Below are 21,364 nucleotides of genomic sequence, written 5' to 3' on the forward strand. Positions count from 1 at the left end.
AACACTGCAGCACAACATTCATGTCATTTGGAGGCAAAGGTTCAACTCTTCGTGCTCTATCTACTGCCCAGGGGTGAGCAGCAACATTCTGGGTGCAGGGCTCCCACTGGCCAGGGATGTGAGTGGCTTGCTGCTGCTGGGTGAACCTGCATGATGGGGGAAGTTGGGGTGGGGCAACAGCAGCTTCCAATTATGGGAATACTTCCACAGTTGGACCAGAATAACAGGGTGAACTTTGGTTTCATTGATGCATATTTTCCTACTATTGACAATAAGTCAGTTCAGCCATTGGCTTCCAAAGCCAAAGGCCTTGTGCCAGATCTTTAAACATTCATAAACATCAGGGTTGGTGGTTCATTTGTGGTCTGAAGAAAGGAACTGATTAGAAGATCTCCAAACACAAGTCAGCTCTCCTGGCAATGCTTGCACCTTGGAAACTCCGAGAGTTCTACATGAAAACAGTCTTATTTCTTAGACAAATATATACTTTCCATTTCTTCCAGAACTAAAGCAGCAGCAATATTAGACAATGTGTGGTAAGGAAGAAAGCAGCATTCCTGGGAAACATTAGGAAGAAGAAATTCAGGATTTTGAGATGGAAGTGCCTTGTGATTTCCTACTCAACAGGCATGAAGAGGAAAAGGGGGTACCAAAAGGTGCCGAGAACCGATTTGCCGCCAAGTGCACGCACAGTAGATAGGGTCAAAGTCAGGGTTATTTGAGAACCTGGGAACATACAGGCAGAGCTGCGTTCTGAAAGTAAAACGTTAGCAAACAGCCCTTTCCAACTCCACCCCACGCTCGGTACCTTCTTTTCGGAGTTCATCAGACTTTTGCTCAAGTTTCTCTATGTCATCATCCAATCCATCTGAAAATAAAAGGATCACCTAGGAAAAATAAAAAGAATGAGTAAAAAAATTCATTGCAACTGCAGATCAACAGAGTACACCCTCATTACCTTTCCTCGGGCAGCTGATTTATTCTGAAACGCTTCCCATAGAGAAGTCAAGAGGTTTGTGTTGAGCAGTGAAGGTCCTTGAACTGTTATGCTCTTCAAGCTGTTCAGGATGTTGTCACTGTAGATCTCAAACTTGGGAGAGTATTTCCCCAGGGCATTTGTCACTTGAAAAGCCACACTAACCCGTGTCTCTGTGCCCACTTCACAGCTTACTCCATTGAGGGAGCTAATGGCCCGTAAAATGTCTTGAAGGTAGGTTTCTATCCACGGCTGGCCTTCAAACAAAGTCTGTCCACTCTGATAAGTTGAGACATCAAATCCCACCACAACATCCACAAAACAATCTAGGATTCAAGGGAAAACAATGCTTTAACCAGTTAACATCTTTAATTCACATTTGAAATGCTTTATTATAGTTAGGAAGGACATGTGTAAGGCTTAGAGTCACTCTATTATAACCTTTAAAAGTATAAGCATACATTATCACATTTTTAGCTGGCGTGAGACCTGGATGCTTCTTACAGCAATTGAAGTCCTAAGAGATTTTATCACTGCCATTGAAAAAATTACTGCCACTGAATTATTTAAATACCATGAAGTAGACTGCAGAAATGTTAATCATCTGAAATTCTTATTCTACTTATCGATTAAGAACATTCAATAAACATTAAGTTATAGTCTGTATAAGAAATTTAAAAAGATTTGAATAGAGGAAGTCATTCAGACAAAAAACAAGTCACAAAGGACTCATGTAAAGATTGGTTTTAATGACTTATCTGTAGTTTTTCAGATGTCAATTCTGTGAGCCAACATCTACTTATATTACTTCCAGACCAGACTGGTCATTTGGGCATTTGCAAGCCTTTGAAATCAATGTGTATTTCAATTTGTAAAATAAGAGTTTTATTTTTTAATAAGGAAAAATTTGGATGAAGGACAATAGAAGCCGTATTTGATAAGTTTTCATGAGATTCCAAAAAAATATGTCACCCCAAAATCAGAAAAGTTGGTCTTTATTTTTGTATAGTTGGAAAATCTCTTTAGACATTCAGAAAGGACAGAAACTGGTCAGAAAGAAGAGGCGTATGAATATATGTTTCCAAACTCCTTGCCAATCTGTATTCTCTCATCTCTGTATTACGATGTAAAATCTCACTCTTGGATCAGGATTATTCTAACCTCTGAGCAAAAAAAACAGTAATCACAATCAAGGTACGTGGCTGCCCTCCAGGAAAATCAACCTTACCAGAGAACATCAACAGAAATGCCACGATGACAGCCACTCCAGGAAATGGCTTCCTACAAAATTGGAGTATTTCAGGTCTTTTCCTAAGTTAATCAGAGTACAAAATCTACATAAGATTTTGTGTTTAAATAGACAAATGATTCCATAATAATGTGATCAGAGAAATGGAGCTTGTCAAACATATCCAGAGTTAGCTACCATGTGCCTCCCTGTGATGAGGGAGACCAAGGCCAGGCTGGGCATGTGAGCTCCCAAGCGACACTCCTGCAAGCCCCGAGACCCCTGCCCTGGCAGCAGGAGCACTTCACAGCTTGGGGACTGGAGTGCACCAGGCCAGTGGTCGTACCTCAGAATCAGCCAGTGATGATTCAAAATCATGGAGTCAGGGATGGCTTTGGAAGTGGGCTAGGGATTTCCAAAGAAAACTGATCAAGATTAAAGTAGGATGAAAGAGTGGGAGTAGAAAGGAGGCAATCAAAGCAAGGAAAATGGAGGAGGTCACCCACAAGACAGGCTACGGTGGGTGACATGAAGGAGCATCCTGGGCCTTGGCCGAGTCCTCCAGGCAGCACTGGAGAGGAGCCAGGGAGCAAAGCTCTGAGTGAGAAGACAGGAAATCTGGTTCATTCAAGTGGTGGTCATGATTCTCTCACTGGTGAACAACTTTTGGCAGATCTTTAAGCCTCTCCGGGCATTCTTTTTCTTGCCTATAAAAACAGGGGGATTATATATCTCTAAATAAAAACATAAAATAACAGCAAACGGTAGATTGAACTAGACAGCTGAAGTCTCATAGTTCTCTGCCAGGCCCCAAAGCTGATCCTAATTATCTGACTCATAAGGAAAGGCCTTAATTGGAACTGATCATGACAGATTCTTAGTATTAAGAAATATCATCAAGAGGTTAGGGGATAGTTGCAAGATTAGGAGGCTGGGAGTCTGGAGAAAATTCTGGAGAAAGGAAAGGAGAACTGTAATTATTAGCTGGATGGAGAACTGTAATTATTATCATCTGGGGCCTTGGAAGGAAGGGTGGCTTAGGTATAGGAAATAGGTACCATCAGAGAGCGGGCAGATACACTGACCAGATTTGCTTGCCCATCACAAACTGGACATGTGTCTACTGCAGAGTCCCAGCTGTCACCATATCGGGTCTTTGGACACACCGTGAGAGAGAGCCAGGCTCTGACAAGCTCCTTGCCCAAGAGCCCCAGCTGCTGAGGTGTGGCCCCTCACTACCTACAGCCCCAGATGCAGGACACAGTGGCTTCCATTTCTGGTTTCTCCAGAAGTTTCCCCAAAGGAGCTGGGTTAACACAGCCCAATATTGCGAGTGAGTTAACACCTCACGGGGTTAAGTCTGACCTAGCAGAGGCAGAAGGGAAGGGAAGGAGCTGGCGGACAGATCGTCTCCTCTATCCCACACTGGAGCAAGCCAGGCAATGAACCCACAGGGTCTCTCTCTGATGCGCTGTATAACCAGTGGGCCAGGGCTGCCTTCTGGAGCAGCTGTGGCCACTCCATTTACAGACCACCTGCTTATCCCTTCCTAGTTCATGTCTCTGAATCTGCATACCCCATGGCATGCTGCACACATGCTGGGTTGCAAACTGTTTTCTAGAGAATCCAACCAAGACAGGAACATCATGAGCTCCTTGAGGAGAAGACTTGGGAATGACTATTTTTCTCTATTTCCCTCCTTCCTTGAATCAGATCTGAGGTTGTTTCTTACTTCTTTACAGTCACATTGGCCTTTTAATTGATGCTCATTTTGATTCCTCTCTCTGACTGTAAGTGTAAAAGGTGATGGAAACTACTGGTTCTTTGTTCATCTAATTGAGTCTTCCTGTCAAGATGGGCAGGGTCTACTCATCCTGAGAACAGATGGGAGTCTCCTCTCAACAGTGGAAAATCAGGAAAAGAAGCGTGCAGGAAGGCAGGGAAGCAGACTCGAGAGATGAGCTATGTGGAAGCCACTGATGGATACTGAGGCATTACATCTGAATACAGCTCCAAAATGCTGCCCCAAGGTTCGAGATCCTAAACCAAGGAACTCTTGTTCATTTGCAAGCCAATGCAAACTAATGTTATCGTTGCATGTATCTGTATTTCTGTTTTTCTAAACAAAATTCTATTCTGAAAGGCAGAGTGAGGCACAGACCAGACAGGAAGATCTCTCTGCTGATTCACTTTGTAAATGGCCTCAACTTTTTATGACTAGACCAGGCCAAAGGCAAGAATCCCAGTCTTCCAAGTGGACGCTAGGGACCCAAGGACTTGAGCCATTGTCTACTGTTTTCCTTGGAGGACTAAGGCCGAGTTGGGTCAGAAGTGGAGGGGTGGGGACTTCAATCTATGCTGACATCGCAGATGACAGTATTTGTGCCACAATACGGGAGCTGTGTATTTGCATTTCTAAGATCACTCTGCTATATCATGTTACCATGGGGACTTACACTCACCGAACATTCACCTCAAGCTTCCCATTCATCCAACCACTTGTCCTTATGAAACAATTAGTAAAAAACGCCTCTACTGTTCATTTTGTAGAAGAGGAAATCATGACCTGGAGAAGCTTGGCTGAGGTTTCACAGTTAATTCTCACTGCGAGTCTCCCGTATTGAGAGCCAGGCTTCTCTGCAGTCTGCATGCCACACCATCTTATTTAACCACTTCCTGATTTGCTGGTGATGACAGTTACTAGTGCAGGTGGAGGGGACAGCTCAGCAGCAGGTGGTACCCGCAGGAGGCAGCAGCTTGTAGGAAATAATTTCAAAGATACAAACTCATCGGGAGTTCACAAGCTCCAGTTGTTCACTGGTGAAACTCAACACCTAGACTCTGGTTCTTTACTGTGTCAACAATAGGTAACCATGCAATAATCAGAAAATGGCGTAATTTAACAAAAAAGATAACAAAAGGGGAGATGGAGTTTGAGGTCAGACACAGAAGTTGCAAAATGCGCTTAGTCTGTTACTGCCCTTCCCAGATGGGTCAGGCTAGGAATTATCCCTTAAGCCCCCATTTCCATATTTATAAAAGAAACTAAAAAATACAAGCCACATTAGGTGTTGGGAGAATTGAATGAGCTAACACACCGATAGTGCTTAGAGCACCAGGCTTGATTCCTCATAGATGCTCAAAGAGGGACGCCTCATCATCTCCCTCATGTCCCCACGCAGCTGATCTTTGCTTCAGACACTGAAGTACAGTGTGCTCTTAGCCAAATTCTTTAAAAACGATTCAGCTTGATGAATTAGAAAAAGAGTAAAAAAAAAAAAAAAGTAGCAAATTTCTGGAGCTACCCATTATCTTAATCAGCAGAACAAATGTTTAGGCTCTAAGTTTAGTTTGCTTTGAGCCAACCCAAACTATTGTCTGCATTCTTTCATTTGGGGATTTATGGTTTCAGGGAAACTGGTGTCCCCACATGCATTTGCACACGGCTTTGAAGCTTTATCAGCGCTCATTCCAGGCTCATCACCTCACAGCTCAGCTACAGAGCCCTCACTCACATTCCTGCTTGCTGGAGTAATAACTGAGTTTATCTGAATGTAGACTACTTTCCTCCAAGTGTGCATGTGTGTGTTCAACTGCTTCCTTTAATGATAACCCACTAACTTCTTGGAATATACACTGTTTCTTTTCAATCCATGATTTTCTTTTCATGCACTGAAGTAGAAACTAGACACTGGAGCAGGTAGGTGGCATAGTGGCTGAGCCTCTACTTACAGCCCTGGCATACCACATGAACACCAGTTCAAGTCCAAGCTAGTCCACTTCCCTGCTAATTACCTGGGAAAGTAGTGGAGGACGGCCCAAAACCTTGGCACCCTCCACCCATGTTGGAGACCTGGAAGAAGCTCCTGGCTCCTGGCTTTGGATCAGCTCAGCTCTGGTTGTTACATCTATTTTGGAAGTGAATCCGTAGATGGAAGGTCTCTGCCTCTCCCGCACTATCTGTAACTCTTTCAACTAAAATTTTTTTTAAAAGAGACTAGAGGCTTCCAAGGTGACTTCCAGTCTGATAGCTGGCCATGGGCATTTGACATGATAGAGAGGGCAGGCTTGTCAGAGGTGATCAGACACATTTCAAAGTAGGAGGAGACCATGACACGGCTTTTTGAATCCAATAACTCCTAATCAACCGCAGGTTGTTCAACCTTTACCCTACACATTGCATCTCAAAGGTGTGAGACTGAAGTCCAGAAATTTTCAGAAAGAACTTCCTTGAATTCACCCATTGTACATGTGTGTGTAGACACACACACACACACAGAGGGCAGGGCACTTTCCTTTCTAAGTTGAGGGAAGTTTCTTTACTCAGTTGGGAGGTCATTCAGAAGTAAGGACTGGAAATTCTCAAGAATGAGACTCAGGAGAGGCGGCCACACTGGAGAAGTGTATTGTCCAGCATTCACTGAGGCAATGGACATGCTAGTATTTTTCAGAATGGAAAAGGCTGAGTCTAAAAAAAAAAGTGGAAGACCCACACTGCTAGGATTCAGAGCCAGGTCCCTGGTTGCCTTGGAATGGGACTTGGGGGAGATGAAGAGCAAGCATAGCTGGCCTGCCCAGAGTGTGGACACAACCGCAGAGCAAACGGGTCAAATTTAACTTCCGTGCTTACAGTTAAAGCTTCTCTTCCATGACATCAAACCAATGGGAAAGAGAGGTAAAAGCATGGCTTACTTAAGTAAGACCCAAGAAAACAGGAGGAGTTTGCAAAGAGCTGCACTACAGAAGCAGGTTGCAAGTTAGGAAATCCTGGCCATCTCAAGCGACTTGGGGGAACAGGCTCAAGTACACTGTAGCTGTTTTCATTAAAGTGGACAGAACGAACGAAATAACAGCGGGAGGTGGAGAGGGACACAGACCAGAGATGGAGATCGGCCAGTCAAGGACTCTGATTTTATGAAACATGCTGCCCACCACAAGGCAACTTCTTAACAGAGGAAGCTCTCCCTTTAAGATATTCCTCCCTGCCATCTGTTGGAGAAACGTAAAAAAGCACTAGTGTTTAAAGAAATATTTACAGACTTCTGTGCTAAAGTTCATAACACTCTAGGAATGGTCCCACCCTCCCTGTACCACTGTGCTCTGCAGCTCTGGAGGCTCTGTTGCCAGGCAACCCAAATCCATCACACAGTTAACACCTGAGACCCATCCGCCAGTCCCTGAAACCTGCTGGCTTGTGTACCTTGGCCTCTCCCCCACACCTTCTGAAGGAAAGACATTCCCATTCCCGAAGAAGGTATGCTTCCCTGAAAGAGGAGGGTGGAGGAAGCACAAATCCCAGCATCCCAACCACCCTGTTGCATAGGCACAGAGCCTAGAAGATAGTTGGTTAGCTGTGTCAAGTTCAATTTGAAACCTAGAGCTACAAGCCTAAAATCTCCCAGCAGCCCCAGGGGATGTAAACAGAGCCAGAGGAAAATGTCAGGGCAGTTAGCAGGGGGTGCGGGAAACGAAAGAGAAGATCTCATTAAACACTTACTAGTCTCGCTCCCCGAGGTACAGATGTTGCGAACAATCCTTTTCTTGACCTTTCTCAGTTCATCGAAGTTATCCACTGTGAGCTTCTTATCTGCAGTGCCAGTGATCTGGATGAGCTGCTGATGGTCCACCTGGCCAATGCCCACGGCGTAGATGTCCACGCCCTTGTGTCTCAGCTCCTCGGCAGCCTGGGCCACCTCATCCTGGGACTGGCCATCCGTGAGGACCAGCAACACCTGCGGAGTTCCTGTGTTGATCCTGCTGCCCCCGTCTGCCTGGAAGTAATCTCCCACCTGGCGGAGGGCATCACCAATGTGTGTGAACCCAAAGATCTGCTGGATGTTTTCGATCTGAAGCGACACCTCCTGTACGCCTGCAGACATTCCCAGTGGAAACTCAGGCCGGTAGGTGTGGCTGAACTGGGCTGCTCCGATCCGCACTCTGTGCAGGTTCACATCAAAGTCTTGAACGACGGATGCCAAAAATTCCTTCATCTTCTTGAAGTCTCTTGGGTCAATGCTGTTGGAACCATCCAGGAGGAAAACAAGATCTACTTTTTCAATTTCGCACTCTGTAAAAAAAGGGAGAGGAAAGCAAGAAAGATGATTCGTTTCTTGAACCTATCGAGAATAAATGTTTGCAATCATATGGAAGCATTTTTTTGGAAAGCGGTTTCTTATTTTATGTTACTTTGTGGTCATATTAATTGGAGGATGTAGGATAAAAGCAAATGACCAGATCGTAAATAAAACAGCACCAGGCATGCACCACTCACACATCCTTTTACGCTTCCCTTGACTTCTCCATTTGGTCTTACGCCACTGTCTTGTCTGAGGTGCAGAGAACAAAGGATGTTGGTGCAGAAAACAGCCTCATGTGTGATACAGTCTTAACCCATCCAGAAAGTCCCCTGACAGTAGGAGCACGGCAAGGACAAACAACATCCCACACATCACTTAGAAATTCAGACAGATGGTTTGGACTTGTGACTTGGCTTGTTGACCCAACACATTTTTTAAAATATTATTTATTAGGGAAAATCTAGGGTTTCAAAGTAGGCCCTCTCATCCAAATCCAGCTGATTTTCTTCTTTATCAGTCCCCTTTCTGATGCCTATAGGCCAAAATATCAACCTTGGAGAAATATTTTTTTTGAAAAATAAGGCACAGTAGTTAGAAATACTTGCCTTAAATATTAAAAAAGGAATATGAGAGACCATTGCCAATAAGTGAGTTATGCTTGGCACATGCTCATGTGTATTCTGAGCCTTCTGGTCAACACTGTTTCCTTAAATTCCCTATCGATCCTACTACTGGCCTAACAATTCTCACTGCTGCCTCAGCTAAGATCAAAGCTAAGATTCCTACAGTGCAGATAAACAAGGAAGTGATAAAAAGTAATCTGGTAAATATACATGGATCCTTTGGGAATTAGCGCACTGCACAAATGCCTTTGCTTCGAAGTCCAATAAAAGAAACCAAGTCTAATCTTTCATCCAAAACAGTTGTTTCACGGTAGGAATGCAGTGTCAACTTCCATGGAGACTTGAGAAGGGAGATCAAGTACTTGCCATCAGACATGAAGTTGGCAAGGCATTCCAGGGTTTGATAAGACCCAGCCTGACTCTGCCAGTTTCGTTCCAGAAGAGTTACCTACAGTCTAAGGAGGCAAGGCCAAAGAACACCAGGAGAGTTAGACGAGTGTTCAGAAATACTGCGCCAACATGTTGGAACTATGGACTAACAACAGCTCATCTAATTAAAATGACTACTATTATTTTCTTAAAAAAAAACTTTTGGGGAAAAAATTAAGGAATTTTAGTGGGACACAATCTTCCTTCGGAAATGTATTAGGAGAAATGAATGAATGAATGGTGAATGAAGGCAAGAAGACACAGGTGCAGGAAAGCCATCTGTAGCAGCCATAGGAGAAACACAACAGCCAGGGCAGCAGAAAGCCCTTTGCCCTCTGTCCTGGAAATGCCCGAGCTGGGCCGGAGTGTTCAGTGTTGGGCTTCACATGTTATTTTGGTTGTTCATGAGTAAGTATTCTTTTATTGTTTAAGAAACAGAGATGGGAAGGGAGAGTAGAGGAAGGGAGAGGAGACACACACAGAATTCCCATCATCTGCTAGCTCACTCTCCAGATACAATGGCTCCAGGCTGGCACTGAAGCCAGGAACTAACCAAAGCCAGAGTGCTCGTTTGAGGGGCAGGAAGCCAACTACTTGATCCATCACTGCAGCTTTCCAAGGAATTTTCCTACATTCACAGGAAACTGGAGTCAGGAGGCAGAGGTAGGCATCAAACCTAGGCATCCTCCTGTGGGATGGCTAGGCTAAACTCCCACCCTGCCAGGGTGGGAATAGATGAAATCATGGAGTGGGTGGTGCTGGCCTGCAAGTGTGGGCCAGCTTGTTCTTAGCAATAAACAGAATCAGAAGTGTTGTGTGAGGAGCAGCACCAGTGAGCCAAAGATCATGTCAGTCATCTGTGTCCTAACAAAGAAAACTTGTTTAGAAAATAGTGGTTTGTCCATCCAGAGAGGCACATGGGAAGGTGGGAACGTTGCCAAAGGCAATGTTAAATGCTATCTCAGGAGGGGCCCACATGAAGTGCCAGTGAGGTCGGTCCTGCTTGGAGGAAGTCATGGCACACTCAGGGCCTTTCCTCTGGGAAACATATCCCTGGTACTCTAGCTCTGGTTTCTTCCTCATGGTCTGGTTCTATGCTGTTCATCAGGGGGAAACAAAGTCCACAAGCCTTACCTACTTTCGAAGAGGTACAGACACTCTCTGACACATTGGCAAATATCCCCTTCAGGCCTCCAAAAGTCTCCACGAAGTAGTACTTGTCACTTGAACCCGCCATGGCCAACAGCTCCACGTGATTGGCGCCAGCAATGCCCACAGCCAGGATGAGGATGCCCTTGTCACGCAAGGCCTTCGCAGTGGCATTGAGTTTATCACTGTCATGGGATTCCCCGTCAGTGATCACAATGAGGACCTGGGGCACCCCTTTGTGCAGGCGGCTGCCCCAGGCCTCAGTGAACATGTGGCTTGAGAAGTCCAGTGCCTTGGCAGTGTAGGTATTGCCCCCCATGGGCTGGTCATTCTGCAGTGTGGAAATCACCTCCCACTTGGTGCTTAAGTCATCCAATTTAAATAGCACCTCTGGGTTGTCAGCATACTTCAGAGCCCCAAAGCGGACCTGTGATTTGCCGACATCAGCTTTCTTCACTAAGCCAACCATGAATTCCTTCATAATGTTGTATTCATCATAGTCAATGCTGCCAGAGCTATCGATGACGAATACAACATCCAGCACTTCGATCCGTTTGCACTCTGAAACAGTGAAAGAGAAAAGTCACAGTGAATGACTGCGGACAGCAGGCCTCCCTCCAGCTGTTTGAGTAAAATCCTGCTGTTTTCTTTCCAGGTGATCACATACTTTACAATGTCAAGTTCCTGGTCACCAGCTACTCCTGTGCTGCCAGTGCACAGTAGTACTCAGGTAAGCTTTTAGGACAAGGCAGGTGTGAAGATAAACCTACTGAAAGAGCTCAAGGGGTGACAGACAATCACAGAATCACTGCAAAGAAAATCTGTGAAACCTTTGGACTGGAAAGAAAACATCACAGTTCCATGTAAACTTTCCTGTACGAGTGACTCCCTTCAACATGTGTTTTCATTCATTCTAGTTTGTCTTTTATTCTAAAGCCACGGGTAGATTTTATGCTTAAGATAAACCTTGGGGAAATGATCAAATGAAAAGTAAATTTGGCAACACTGACTTCATAGATGCATGACAGCTGACTTCTCAAGGTTACTTTCTCCCCTTTGACTTTCTTGAAATATCTATTCTCGTGATTGTAACCTCATCCTAGACATAAGCCCATTTGTGATCTGACCTGGGATGTCCTAACATCATGTTCCTATTAACCTTTATCTCTGAGGTCACTGTCATGGAGAAGTAGAGCAGGAAAGACCTAATTAATTCTTAATGCATTTGTACATGTTCCATCCAAAAGTACAGTGCTCCGCGTTCTAACTCATACATTCTGAAAAAATGGAATGTTGACTTGATTAGTTATTCAGTGCTTACGAAGCCAATTGAAGTCTATTTAACCTACAGGTCTTAAGAATGGGTGAGTTACCTTCCTAAGAAACAGAACTATTAGGATGCAAACCCCTCACCCACCCTGAGGCTCAGCCCCATTCGTCCTTGTGGCTGGACTGGTTGCTTTGGGTGGGGCAGCTAAAAATCAAGCCCGTATACTCACTCCACTGACTGGAGGCCAAGTGCACAGAGCCATAAACCAAATTTCCATGAAAGGCTGACTACCAAAGAGGGAATTGCATCCTTCCATCCTTTGGCTGCCTACAAAGCTTGTGTTTGGATTATCCAGGGATTGGGGCCAGGGCAGAGTGGTTGATTGCTCAGTGTTGGGATCCTTGAAAGAGTTCATATGTGTTCTGGGCAGAACTAGAGAGGGGGGTATACTCCTCTCTCTGCAAAATACCAGCCATCATCACTAATCCTGTTCATGAGAGTTAAACAGTTATTGACTAGAAACCAGTGTTTCTCCCCTAGGATCCCAATCATACCCATCTGCTTCACTGGTCCATTTCAGAATACCCGTCAAAGCCTCCAGGCCACAGTACCCGTCGGCCACTTAGGTTTGCTGAACATTTGTTAGCTCAATCACTACCATTACTCTGTAATTTTGTGGGAAGAGAGTTGGGACTAAGCCTTTATTTCCTTTCAAGTACTCACTCAAGTTTCTGTACTATATTCCATGTGCATAAAGTATATCAAAGCATTTTTGACAACATATCCCATTTGGTATGAACATCAGTCTTTAGAGATTGCAAAGACCAGTCCCAAGCCCCTTAAAAGCCAGTCTCCCAGTAGATGAGGTCTTCCCATCATCTGCCTCGATAGCACACTTAAGGCCCAGTGACACAGGAACACATGCTTGGCAAGATCATGCAGTGCGTGATTGATGCCTTCAAGCTCCCTAAGGGACAGGTTTCCAGCCAAGACAATCTACCTGCCTATGTCTGACCACCCATGCCTGGGTCTGACCTCTTTAATTCCCCACTGAAAACATCTTAATCACCCCTTAGAGGACCCTGGATATACAGTTATTTCGAGAACTTGAATGAAGACCTAGTAGGATACCACTCTCTCCAAAGGAGGATTCTTCATCCTTCAGTTGCTTGTCTATCATGAGAATGAGTCCACTAGGTAGAACAAAGTGGCTCCTTATGCTGTTAATTCCACAAAAGCTACTAGGATAAATATTTTTCAATGAAACTAAATATTTACAGTATCCAAGTAGAACCCTATTTAGTCAAGAAATAATGGTTGATCTTTAGGTTGGGCTACTGTGAAGATATTCATACCTACCTTCACGGGGACTGCAGATTCCAAAAACCAGGTCATCCTCTATGTGCTGTAGAATGTCAAAATTCTCAACATAAAAAACCATCTCTGGCCTCCCACTGATCTCCTTGAGCTGGGTGACATTGGAGCCAAACACTCCCACCGAGTAGATAATTACGCCTTCTTGCCGAAGTGCTTCTGCGGGACCCTTCACTACATCCTGGGCTTCACCATCTGTGATGAGGATAAGGAATTTCCTGACACCGGGCCGGGCCCCCTTGGCAGGGCTGAAGTACTGAGACACAAAGGTTAAAGCGTGACCAGTCAGGGTGGTTTCGCCAATATGAGCCATTCCATCTATTGCATTTGAGATGTCACTCTGTGATGTAAACGTGTCGAGCTGAAACTCCTCCTTCTCGGTGTGGCTGAACTGGACAACTCCAATCTGTACTCGATCTGCCCCAATCTGAGATTTGCTCACCAGGTTTTTCATAAATGTTTTCATTTTGCCAAAGTTCTCGAGTCCTATGCTTCCCGAACTGTCCACCAGAAACATGATGTCGGCTTTCATGTCTTTGCAGGCTGCATGGGAGTGAACAAGAAAATTCTTAACACAATTCTCTATTGATACGTGTTTGGCAAAGATTGTCAGTAGGTTACTAATTTGCTTAAGCACGTAATTCAGGTCTTCTCAATCCTAGCATTACTGACATCTTGGGCTGGATCATCTTTACTGTATAGGGCAGGCACTGTGTCATAGGATACCTGAGGATGTTTAGCTATAATCTTGACCCCCGCCCATTAGATGCCAGTGAACTTTTCTAGTCACGACAAACACAAATGTCTCTAGACATTGCTAGCAGGTGCCAACAACCCATTTAAACAGCAGCTCTGAAGGAATTCATACAAGTTTCATACACAAAAAAATTAAATACACTTGAAGTACTTCTGAAAATCTAAAACCATTTGATCCCATGACACCTGCCATGCTCAATTATGTATGTCCTAGTAGGGATTTGCTAGGGGGAGGTTAATTAAGACACTGGGAAGGTCCCTAAATACTATTCTTTTGCTTGAGGTATGAAGAAGAATGATCCTCCAGTGGGGTGTGGGGTCTTTATTTTGTTCTGGAGAACAAAGCAGTTACAAATGTCCTCGAATCTCCACTTACAGAAATGTATGTTGCTTTTCTAAACCAGCAATATTAAAGTTTGTCAACAAGGTCATTTGTTCAAGTCAGAGGTCTAACCCACCATGCCTCTTACCTTCTTCAGTGCAGATTTCCTGAACAACTTGGTTTCTTATGTCTTTTAAGGCATCAAAGTCATGCACATAATACACTCTCCTGTCCCCGCCTGCAATCTCTCGCAGCTGCGTCTGGTTGGCCTCCTTGACCCCAATGGCATGGACGTGGATAGACTCCTCTCTCAGTCTTCGCACAGGCTCCAAGATGCTATCCTCAGACACACCATTTGTCAGGACAACCAGGTGACACGGCACTTTGTTTCCTCGTTGCTTCTTTGCCTTCTCCAACAGCCTCACTGTGAAATTCAGGGCTGCCCCCATGCTTGTGTTCCCACCCAACTGCCTGATGTTCTCAATGGCCTTTCCCACATCCTGCTTGTTGGAGTACTTATCAACGTCAAATTCCAAGTCCCAGCCGTCGGCGTACTGCACAGCTGCGACCCGCACCTTGTGGGGAGCAATGTTGAACATGGCCACCACCTCCGACAGGAAGGCCTTGATTTCCTGGAACTCTGTGGCCTGGATGCTCCCTGAGCCATCAATGAGCAGAAAGATGTCTGCTTCCTCCGTCTGCACACAGCCTGAAAGGCAACCAAGAGCTTCAATGTGGCATTTGGGCAAAGTGTGAAGAGACAACATCAGCCTCTTCAGACAGAAGGGGAAGACAGCTTATGAGCTTAGTGTGCAGGAGCGAGGCTACAGCCTAACAACAGGAGGATTCCCAATGAAGCAGCTAAATACACCTTGCCAGTATACTAGGAGACTTTCTACCTTTGTCTATATCTCCAATGTCATGATACACTTAAATAGTAGAAAGTTAAACTTGGAACTGGGTCTAAAAGACTGTACCATTATAATAGCATAGGGGGAAATGACAGGAAGGGAAAATAGGGAGGGAGGGAGGGAGAAGGGGGAGGAGGAGTCCCTAAACCTACAAAATGGTATTGTGGAAAGTAAGAAAAATAAATTTGCTCATTTCCCTTCCCTAGACAATGAATTAACCACCCAGGACATTGTTGGTGACCTTATACATGAAAGACAGTAAACATACTATCAACATTTGTGGAAGAACACATGCTTCTATGTGTCTGTGTACATAACTGGGATAAAATATTTCCACAGCATATGGGTGCCTGCATTAAACATAAAAAGATATTGCCCCCTGCCTCGCCATCGGAATGATGCTGGGCTAGCTCACAGTAAATTACTCTGTCTGCCATCCACATCATACTTATTGTTTGTTCTCTAAACTGGGAATTTGGGGGTGAAGAAAGAGCAGAAAAAGAAACGTAGAAAAAAAGAGTGAGCTGAGAAGCGAAGGGGTGAAAGTAAAGAGAGAAAGGAGAAAAATGACGAAGGATGGCATCCTGGGGGTGTATGTGACGAAAGCACACCCAAGAGGCAAAGAAATCCTGCTGTGCCAACAGCAGATTGTCAGGTTTAAATCTCCCCAAACCTTGACTTTGGTTTACTAAGCTAGAGAGAAAAAAAAAAGAACTCTCCTTCCTGCCCGCATTGTACCCGGAAAGCCCGCATCTCAGCTAGCACTCAAGACACAGGAAAAGACAGGAAGAAACGGGAAGGGCATCATGCCCCTTCCTTCCGCGGGATCTTACCGGACTTGAGGGTTGCAGTCCGTTCGGAAAGGACAGTGACTGTGTGGGTTATCTGGTTCTGCAGCTTCTTCAAAAATGTCTGATTGTGGGCGGCCAGGTCCGAGAAGGTTGGCAGCTTGGTGAAGTAGTTCTCAGCGGGGTGAGATGCTATCTTCTTCAACTGGCTGGCACTGGCCCCCTGTATTCCCAAAGTGAACACTGTCACCCCATGGCGCCGGAGGTTCACAGCTGCCTTGGTCACGTTGTCCTCCGAAACCCTGTGAGTGACCAGCACCAAGACCTGGGGCACACCCTGATTCTTCCGGCTGCCGCCACGGGCACTGAAGACCTCCTTCCTGAGCGCTCGGAGGGCAGCGCCGGTGTAAGCCTCCCCAGCTCGGGGGCTGAGATCTGCTACGTGCTGGAGAACCACTGATCTATTGGTGCCCCGGCTCAGAGAGCTGATCACCTCCGTCTCATTGGTGTAAGCCACAAGGCCCACTCGCATGCAGTTTTCCTTTATGTCAAGGGCAGAGAGGCTTTCTTCCAGGAACGCCTTCAGATAGTCCAAGTTCTGGCTGCCGTTGACTGCCACATCTAACAGGAACACGACATCAGCCACGGAGGGGCCTTGGCAAACTGTGGGCAAGGGGGCAACAGGCACGGTGTTAGTTCCAGATTCAGCATCCTTGCCGAGCATCGGAGAGGGAGCCCAGGGCTCAGTGCATCACTTAGAGGAAGTGATCAGAAATCCTCGTGGTCTCAGATCTCAGTCTGATGCCTCAACTCCCAGCTCCAATTTCCTCATTCGTAAAAGGGAGATGGTCACAGTGCGTACCTCAGAGTAGTTACAGGGATTAAACGAGATAACGAACCTGGTCTGGGGCCTGGTCCTTAGGAGTCAAAGAACAGTAGTCACTGTTTTCACGTTAAAAATCAGTTAAACACTTCCGTTATTGTCAGTACTTACAGTGCAGATTTTCCTACGGGATCCTAACAGAACAACTGAACATTGGACTACTTTGGAAAGATATTAATAAGGAATCATTTACTTGATTAGTGTTTTCTATTATGGATAAGAACTCATGTACGTTAAATGAAACTGGTTTAGCCATGAATGATGTCAATTTCCTCATTATGTGGATAGGTACACTTTGAGTAAGTTGATTTCTTGCTGGCTTGTCTCTGCCAGAATAATACAAATGCTAGAGCATCCTTGTGAATGGAGCAGGACAGGAGGAGAGACAGGAACAGCACCAACTCGGCACACAGCAGAAGGGAGGAAGGCAGTGGGGGACAGAGACTGAGTGGGCTGGGAACCCAGAGGCTGGATACAACTCCGGCTGCAAGCTGGAGCCTGGCCCTGGGCAGGGTCACAGGACTTCTAAGGTCACCTGCCCACTTGGCTTGTAGAACAGGGGATCTGGACATAAGAAACGATTTCTGGCTCTAGGATTCTGTGGTTTATATGCCTTCTGGTCAGGGATTGTAGCAGCTATTGTATCTTGTAAATGAACCAGTAACAAAGCAACCAGAACCCAAGAAGAGGACTCAGGTTAAAACTAGGTAGCATGGAGCAGTTGCCCCGGGTTGGAACAAATCTGCAACATGATTCAGTGTGAGGGACAGCCAACCACGTGGATATCTAACGTAGGGGAGTTAGAGTTTCAATCCCCTCCGTGTAGCTTTTCCAAAAGCATTTCCGTTCCCACGCCCATGCAAGCTGCCCAAGCTCACCTTCTGCAATGAGGTCATCCATGGCCGCATCCCTGTACTGCACCGCGTCCCTGATGGCTTGCGTCATGTTCTGAGAGAACGTGCTCAGGTCTCTGACTGTCCGAAGGTGGAAATGGAACTGAGCAGTGGCCATGGCCTTCAGGTTGTCCTCCGCAGCTCTCTGCACCCCCACGGAGATGATTCGCACCCCGTCTTGGCGCAGAGCCTCTGCCGCCTCTTCTACGTCATCCTCAGACTTGGCAGAAGCCAGCACCACCAGAATGGGTGGGAACTGCTTCTTGTCTCGGCCCTGAGCAGAGGCGGAGAAGTAAGTCTGGTGCGCCTCCCTGAGTGCGTTCCCGAGGCGCAGGGAGCCGCCCAAGGAGTTCAAGTTATTCCTGATGTAATTCAGCATGGGGCCCTTGCCCTTGAAAGTGCCCAGCTGGAACTCGCTGTGGAGCTGGTCGCTGTACTGGGCCAGCGCCACGCGGTACTTGTTGGCCTCGATGGGGAGGCTGGCGATCATTTTGTTCAGGAAGGTTTTCACGAAGGGGACGTTCTTAATGCCCAGGTGGTCGGAGCTGTCCACCAGGAACACCACGTCTGCATACTGAGGGCCTGCAGAGCCACAAACACATGAACCAAGCAAAAACTGTAAAAGGGGAGGCCTTTTTCTTCTTTAACACCTTGGCAACGAACTCAAAATAGACTGAAATCTCAAGAAAAACCTTTGGTGGGCTAATTCTCTTGTACATTTTTTGAAAGCATTTAGTTTAATTGGAAAGACAGATTCACAGAGAGAAGGAGCGAGAAAAATCTTGCATCTGCTGGTTCATTCCCCAAATGGTGGGAGCTGAGCTGGTCTGAAGCCAGGAACCAGGAGCCTCTTCTGGGTCTCCTGTGTGAGCTCAAGGTCCCAAGGCTTTGGACCACTGCTCCACTGCTCCTAGGCCACAAGCAGGGAGCTGGAGGGGGGAGTGGAGCAGCCGGGATACAAATTGGTACCCATATAGGATATCCACTCTGGAGGTGGAGGATTAGCCAGTAGAACCACTGCACTGCCCCCCCTTATACATTTTTTACAAAAAAAATTTATATGAAAGTCAGGGTGACAAAGAGAAGGATGAAGAGATCCTCCAGCTGCTACTTTATTCCTAAATTGGCTATGACGGCTGGGCTGTTCTAGGCAAAGCTGGGAGCCTGGAGCTCCATTCAGGTGCCCACTTGGGTGGCATGGGCCCAGGTAGACCATTATTTGTTACTTTCTGAGGTGTGCTATCAGGGAGCTGGAGAAGAAGCAGAGCAGCTGGGACTCAAGTGGTTTTCGTAATATAGATGCCAGCATCACAGCTCAGTGGCTTCCCCCACTGCGTCACAATGCCAACCCCTGTGTAACCTCTTATCAGAACTGACTCAAAATTAAATGTTACTTTTGCAACGAATTTGTTAGATATATTTGGAAACTTAGATAAATCAGATTTCTTATACTTTAAGTGATTAATTGATCTTTGTACTCCCTCCCTCAAAATATGACCTCAACTTCTATCAACAGAAGAAACATTCTATTGAGACTCCATTTCCTTCAGATTGGTTAAGTGAAATCTGAAAGACAGCCTTTCATTGAAATGATCATTTAAGGAATACAATGGATGATCTGAATAACTTATAAAATATTTTGTATTTCAAAGTATCAAAATGATAAAGTATAAAAAAATCTGCAAATCATGTGATTGCTTTAATCTATTTTAAAGTTGACAGTAGTTTTAATGAATCACATATTAAAATAGGTACACTTATTCTTTACATATGCAGAATCTGATAGCCTCATTATGTCTCAGGCAACAAAAGGGATGGTAGCTTTAGTTTCCCCTGTAGATGTGATTTTTGCTTACATGTACATGTCTTGGTGAACTTCTGAAGCACCATTCAATGCTAGATTCAACACTAGCGATCTAACTGTAATTTTACATGGCAGGGGATCCCTGGACTAAAATGACCACTGTTGTGTACTGATTTGAATTTGGTGCTCCCTCTGTCACAGCGTAAGACTCATTTCTTGTCTAGGAAGGGGAGGGAAGTGTGTGTGTGTGTGTGTGTGTGTGTGTGTGTGTGTGTGTGTGTTTGTGTGAGAGAGAGAGGAGAGAGAGAGAGACAGAGAGAGACAGACAGACAGACAGGAGTGGGAGGGTGTTAGAGGGCAGAGTGTACCAGCAGGAGCTGAGTCTATGCTTCATGTTGTTGCTGTGGACGGCGGCATCCCACATCGGAGCACTTGGGTTTGTGTCATGGCTCTCCTGACCCCAGTTTGCATCCTGGAAGGCAGCCATGCTGGATCAAGGAGTTGGGTCCCTCCCATCCACCTGGGGTACCCTGGATTCAGTTCCTGAATTTGGCCTGGCCCACCCCTGAATGTTGTAATAATTTAGGTAGGGCAACAATGGATAGCATCTCTGTTTTTAAAAGAAAATACAATATGATTGAGAAGGGGTGAAAGCCCTGAGTCAAGCCACTCAACGTACTTGAGTTCGGTTGCGTTTCCTGAAAGTTAGTAGATGCAACTACAGAGGATCCAAGGACCTCCTCACTTTGTGACTCTGGTGAACTGAACCGATAATAGATCAGTTCCGATGAAATTAAAGTAACTCCAACCTTTTCCTTTCTACAATCGCTAGGAAATGAGTTTTGGCACCTAAGTGTGTTATTCTATTGTGCTCACATTACACTGATCAAGACAAAAGAAAAAAAAGTCATTCTTGTCTTTTAAATAACTTCACTCCAACCAATATGGCATTCCCTTCATGGTTATATAACTAATATTATGTCTGGAAAGAAACAAATAAGAACCGATCAATACTGTCCTCCACAGGAAGATAGCACTGCCTATGAGGACTTTTGGGTGAGTCCTGCCCACATGGTTTGATTCAGGACCAGCAGAGATCTTCCTAGTTAACACTAGAACCATAACACTGCAGGAGGAGAAAAGTAGGTGCCTGGCACATGAGGTGGGTACAGACTCTGATAAGGTCTGTTGTTATGTCTAGACAAGGACATGATATGGGAGAAAACATCACCTCTCCTTAAAAAGCTTGAGGCCCAGACAGACATGAAAGGATGATGCTTGGAGGGCAAAGTCTAGTTCATCTTTCTATACCACTTGCTGTCGGGACCTGCACTGTGGTGTAGCAAGCTAAACCCCCACCTGTGAGGCTAGCGGGCCAGAGGGGCACCAGTTCAAGTTCATGCTGCTCCATTTCTGATGCAGCTCCCTGCTGTGCCTGGGAATGCATTTTCTATCCTTCCACTTTTACTGTACGTGCTGCTGAAGCAAGCACGGAGTGCATTTTCTGTAATAAAAATTATGGGCAACAACCCTCACTTTCACTTACCAGAATTTTGGTTCACAGACACATGGCAGGAAATTATGAGGAAGAGCAAAATCCACAACATGTTCATATTACGATCCCAAAAAATCTCCGACTGCAATCTATTAAGGCCAAAGCACAAACACCTCAGATTGCTGTCAATATGACCTGGGAACGAAGACACACACACACACACACACACACACACACACACACACGAGCACACAAAGTTCTACAACAGATTGGACACAAAGATTCTTCTTGGCAACAAGAAACGAAGTTCACAGACCTTCTCATCTATGAAGTCACTTAGAAGAACGAATCACAATTTACTGCCAGATGAGCTTGTCCTCGTCCTC

At 45.5% G+C, this 21,364-nt stretch overlaps 1 protein-coding gene across 1 annotated transcript in view; it reads right to left on the minus strand.

Moving 5' to 3' along the window:
• Positions 1–21,120, minus strand: part of COL6A6 (collagen type VI alpha 6 chain) — a 79,336-nt gene extending 58,216 nt beyond the window's left edge. Inside the window, 9 exon segments of the mRNA XM_058657173.1 lie at positions 809–887; positions 959–1,302; positions 7,702–8,271; positions 10,468–11,043; positions 13,112–13,669; positions 14,353–14,913; positions 15,949–16,566; positions 17,665–18,261; positions 21,030–21,120. Coding sequence (XP_058513156.1) covers positions 809–887; positions 959–1,302; positions 7,702–8,271; positions 10,468–11,043; positions 13,112–13,669; positions 14,353–14,913; positions 15,949–16,566; positions 17,665–18,261; positions 21,030–21,096 — 3,970 coding nt within the window. The 5' untranslated portion in view covers positions 21,097–21,120.
• Positions 21,121–21,364: the final 244 nt, after the last annotated feature.

This window comes from Ochotona princeps, chromosome 30 (genome assembly GCF_030435755.1).
Source record: "Ochotona princeps isolate mOchPri1 chromosome 30, mOchPri1.hap1, whole genome shotgun sequence".
NCBI classification, from domain to species: domain Eukaryota; kingdom Metazoa; phylum Chordata; class Mammalia; order Lagomorpha; family Ochotonidae; genus Ochotona; species Ochotona princeps.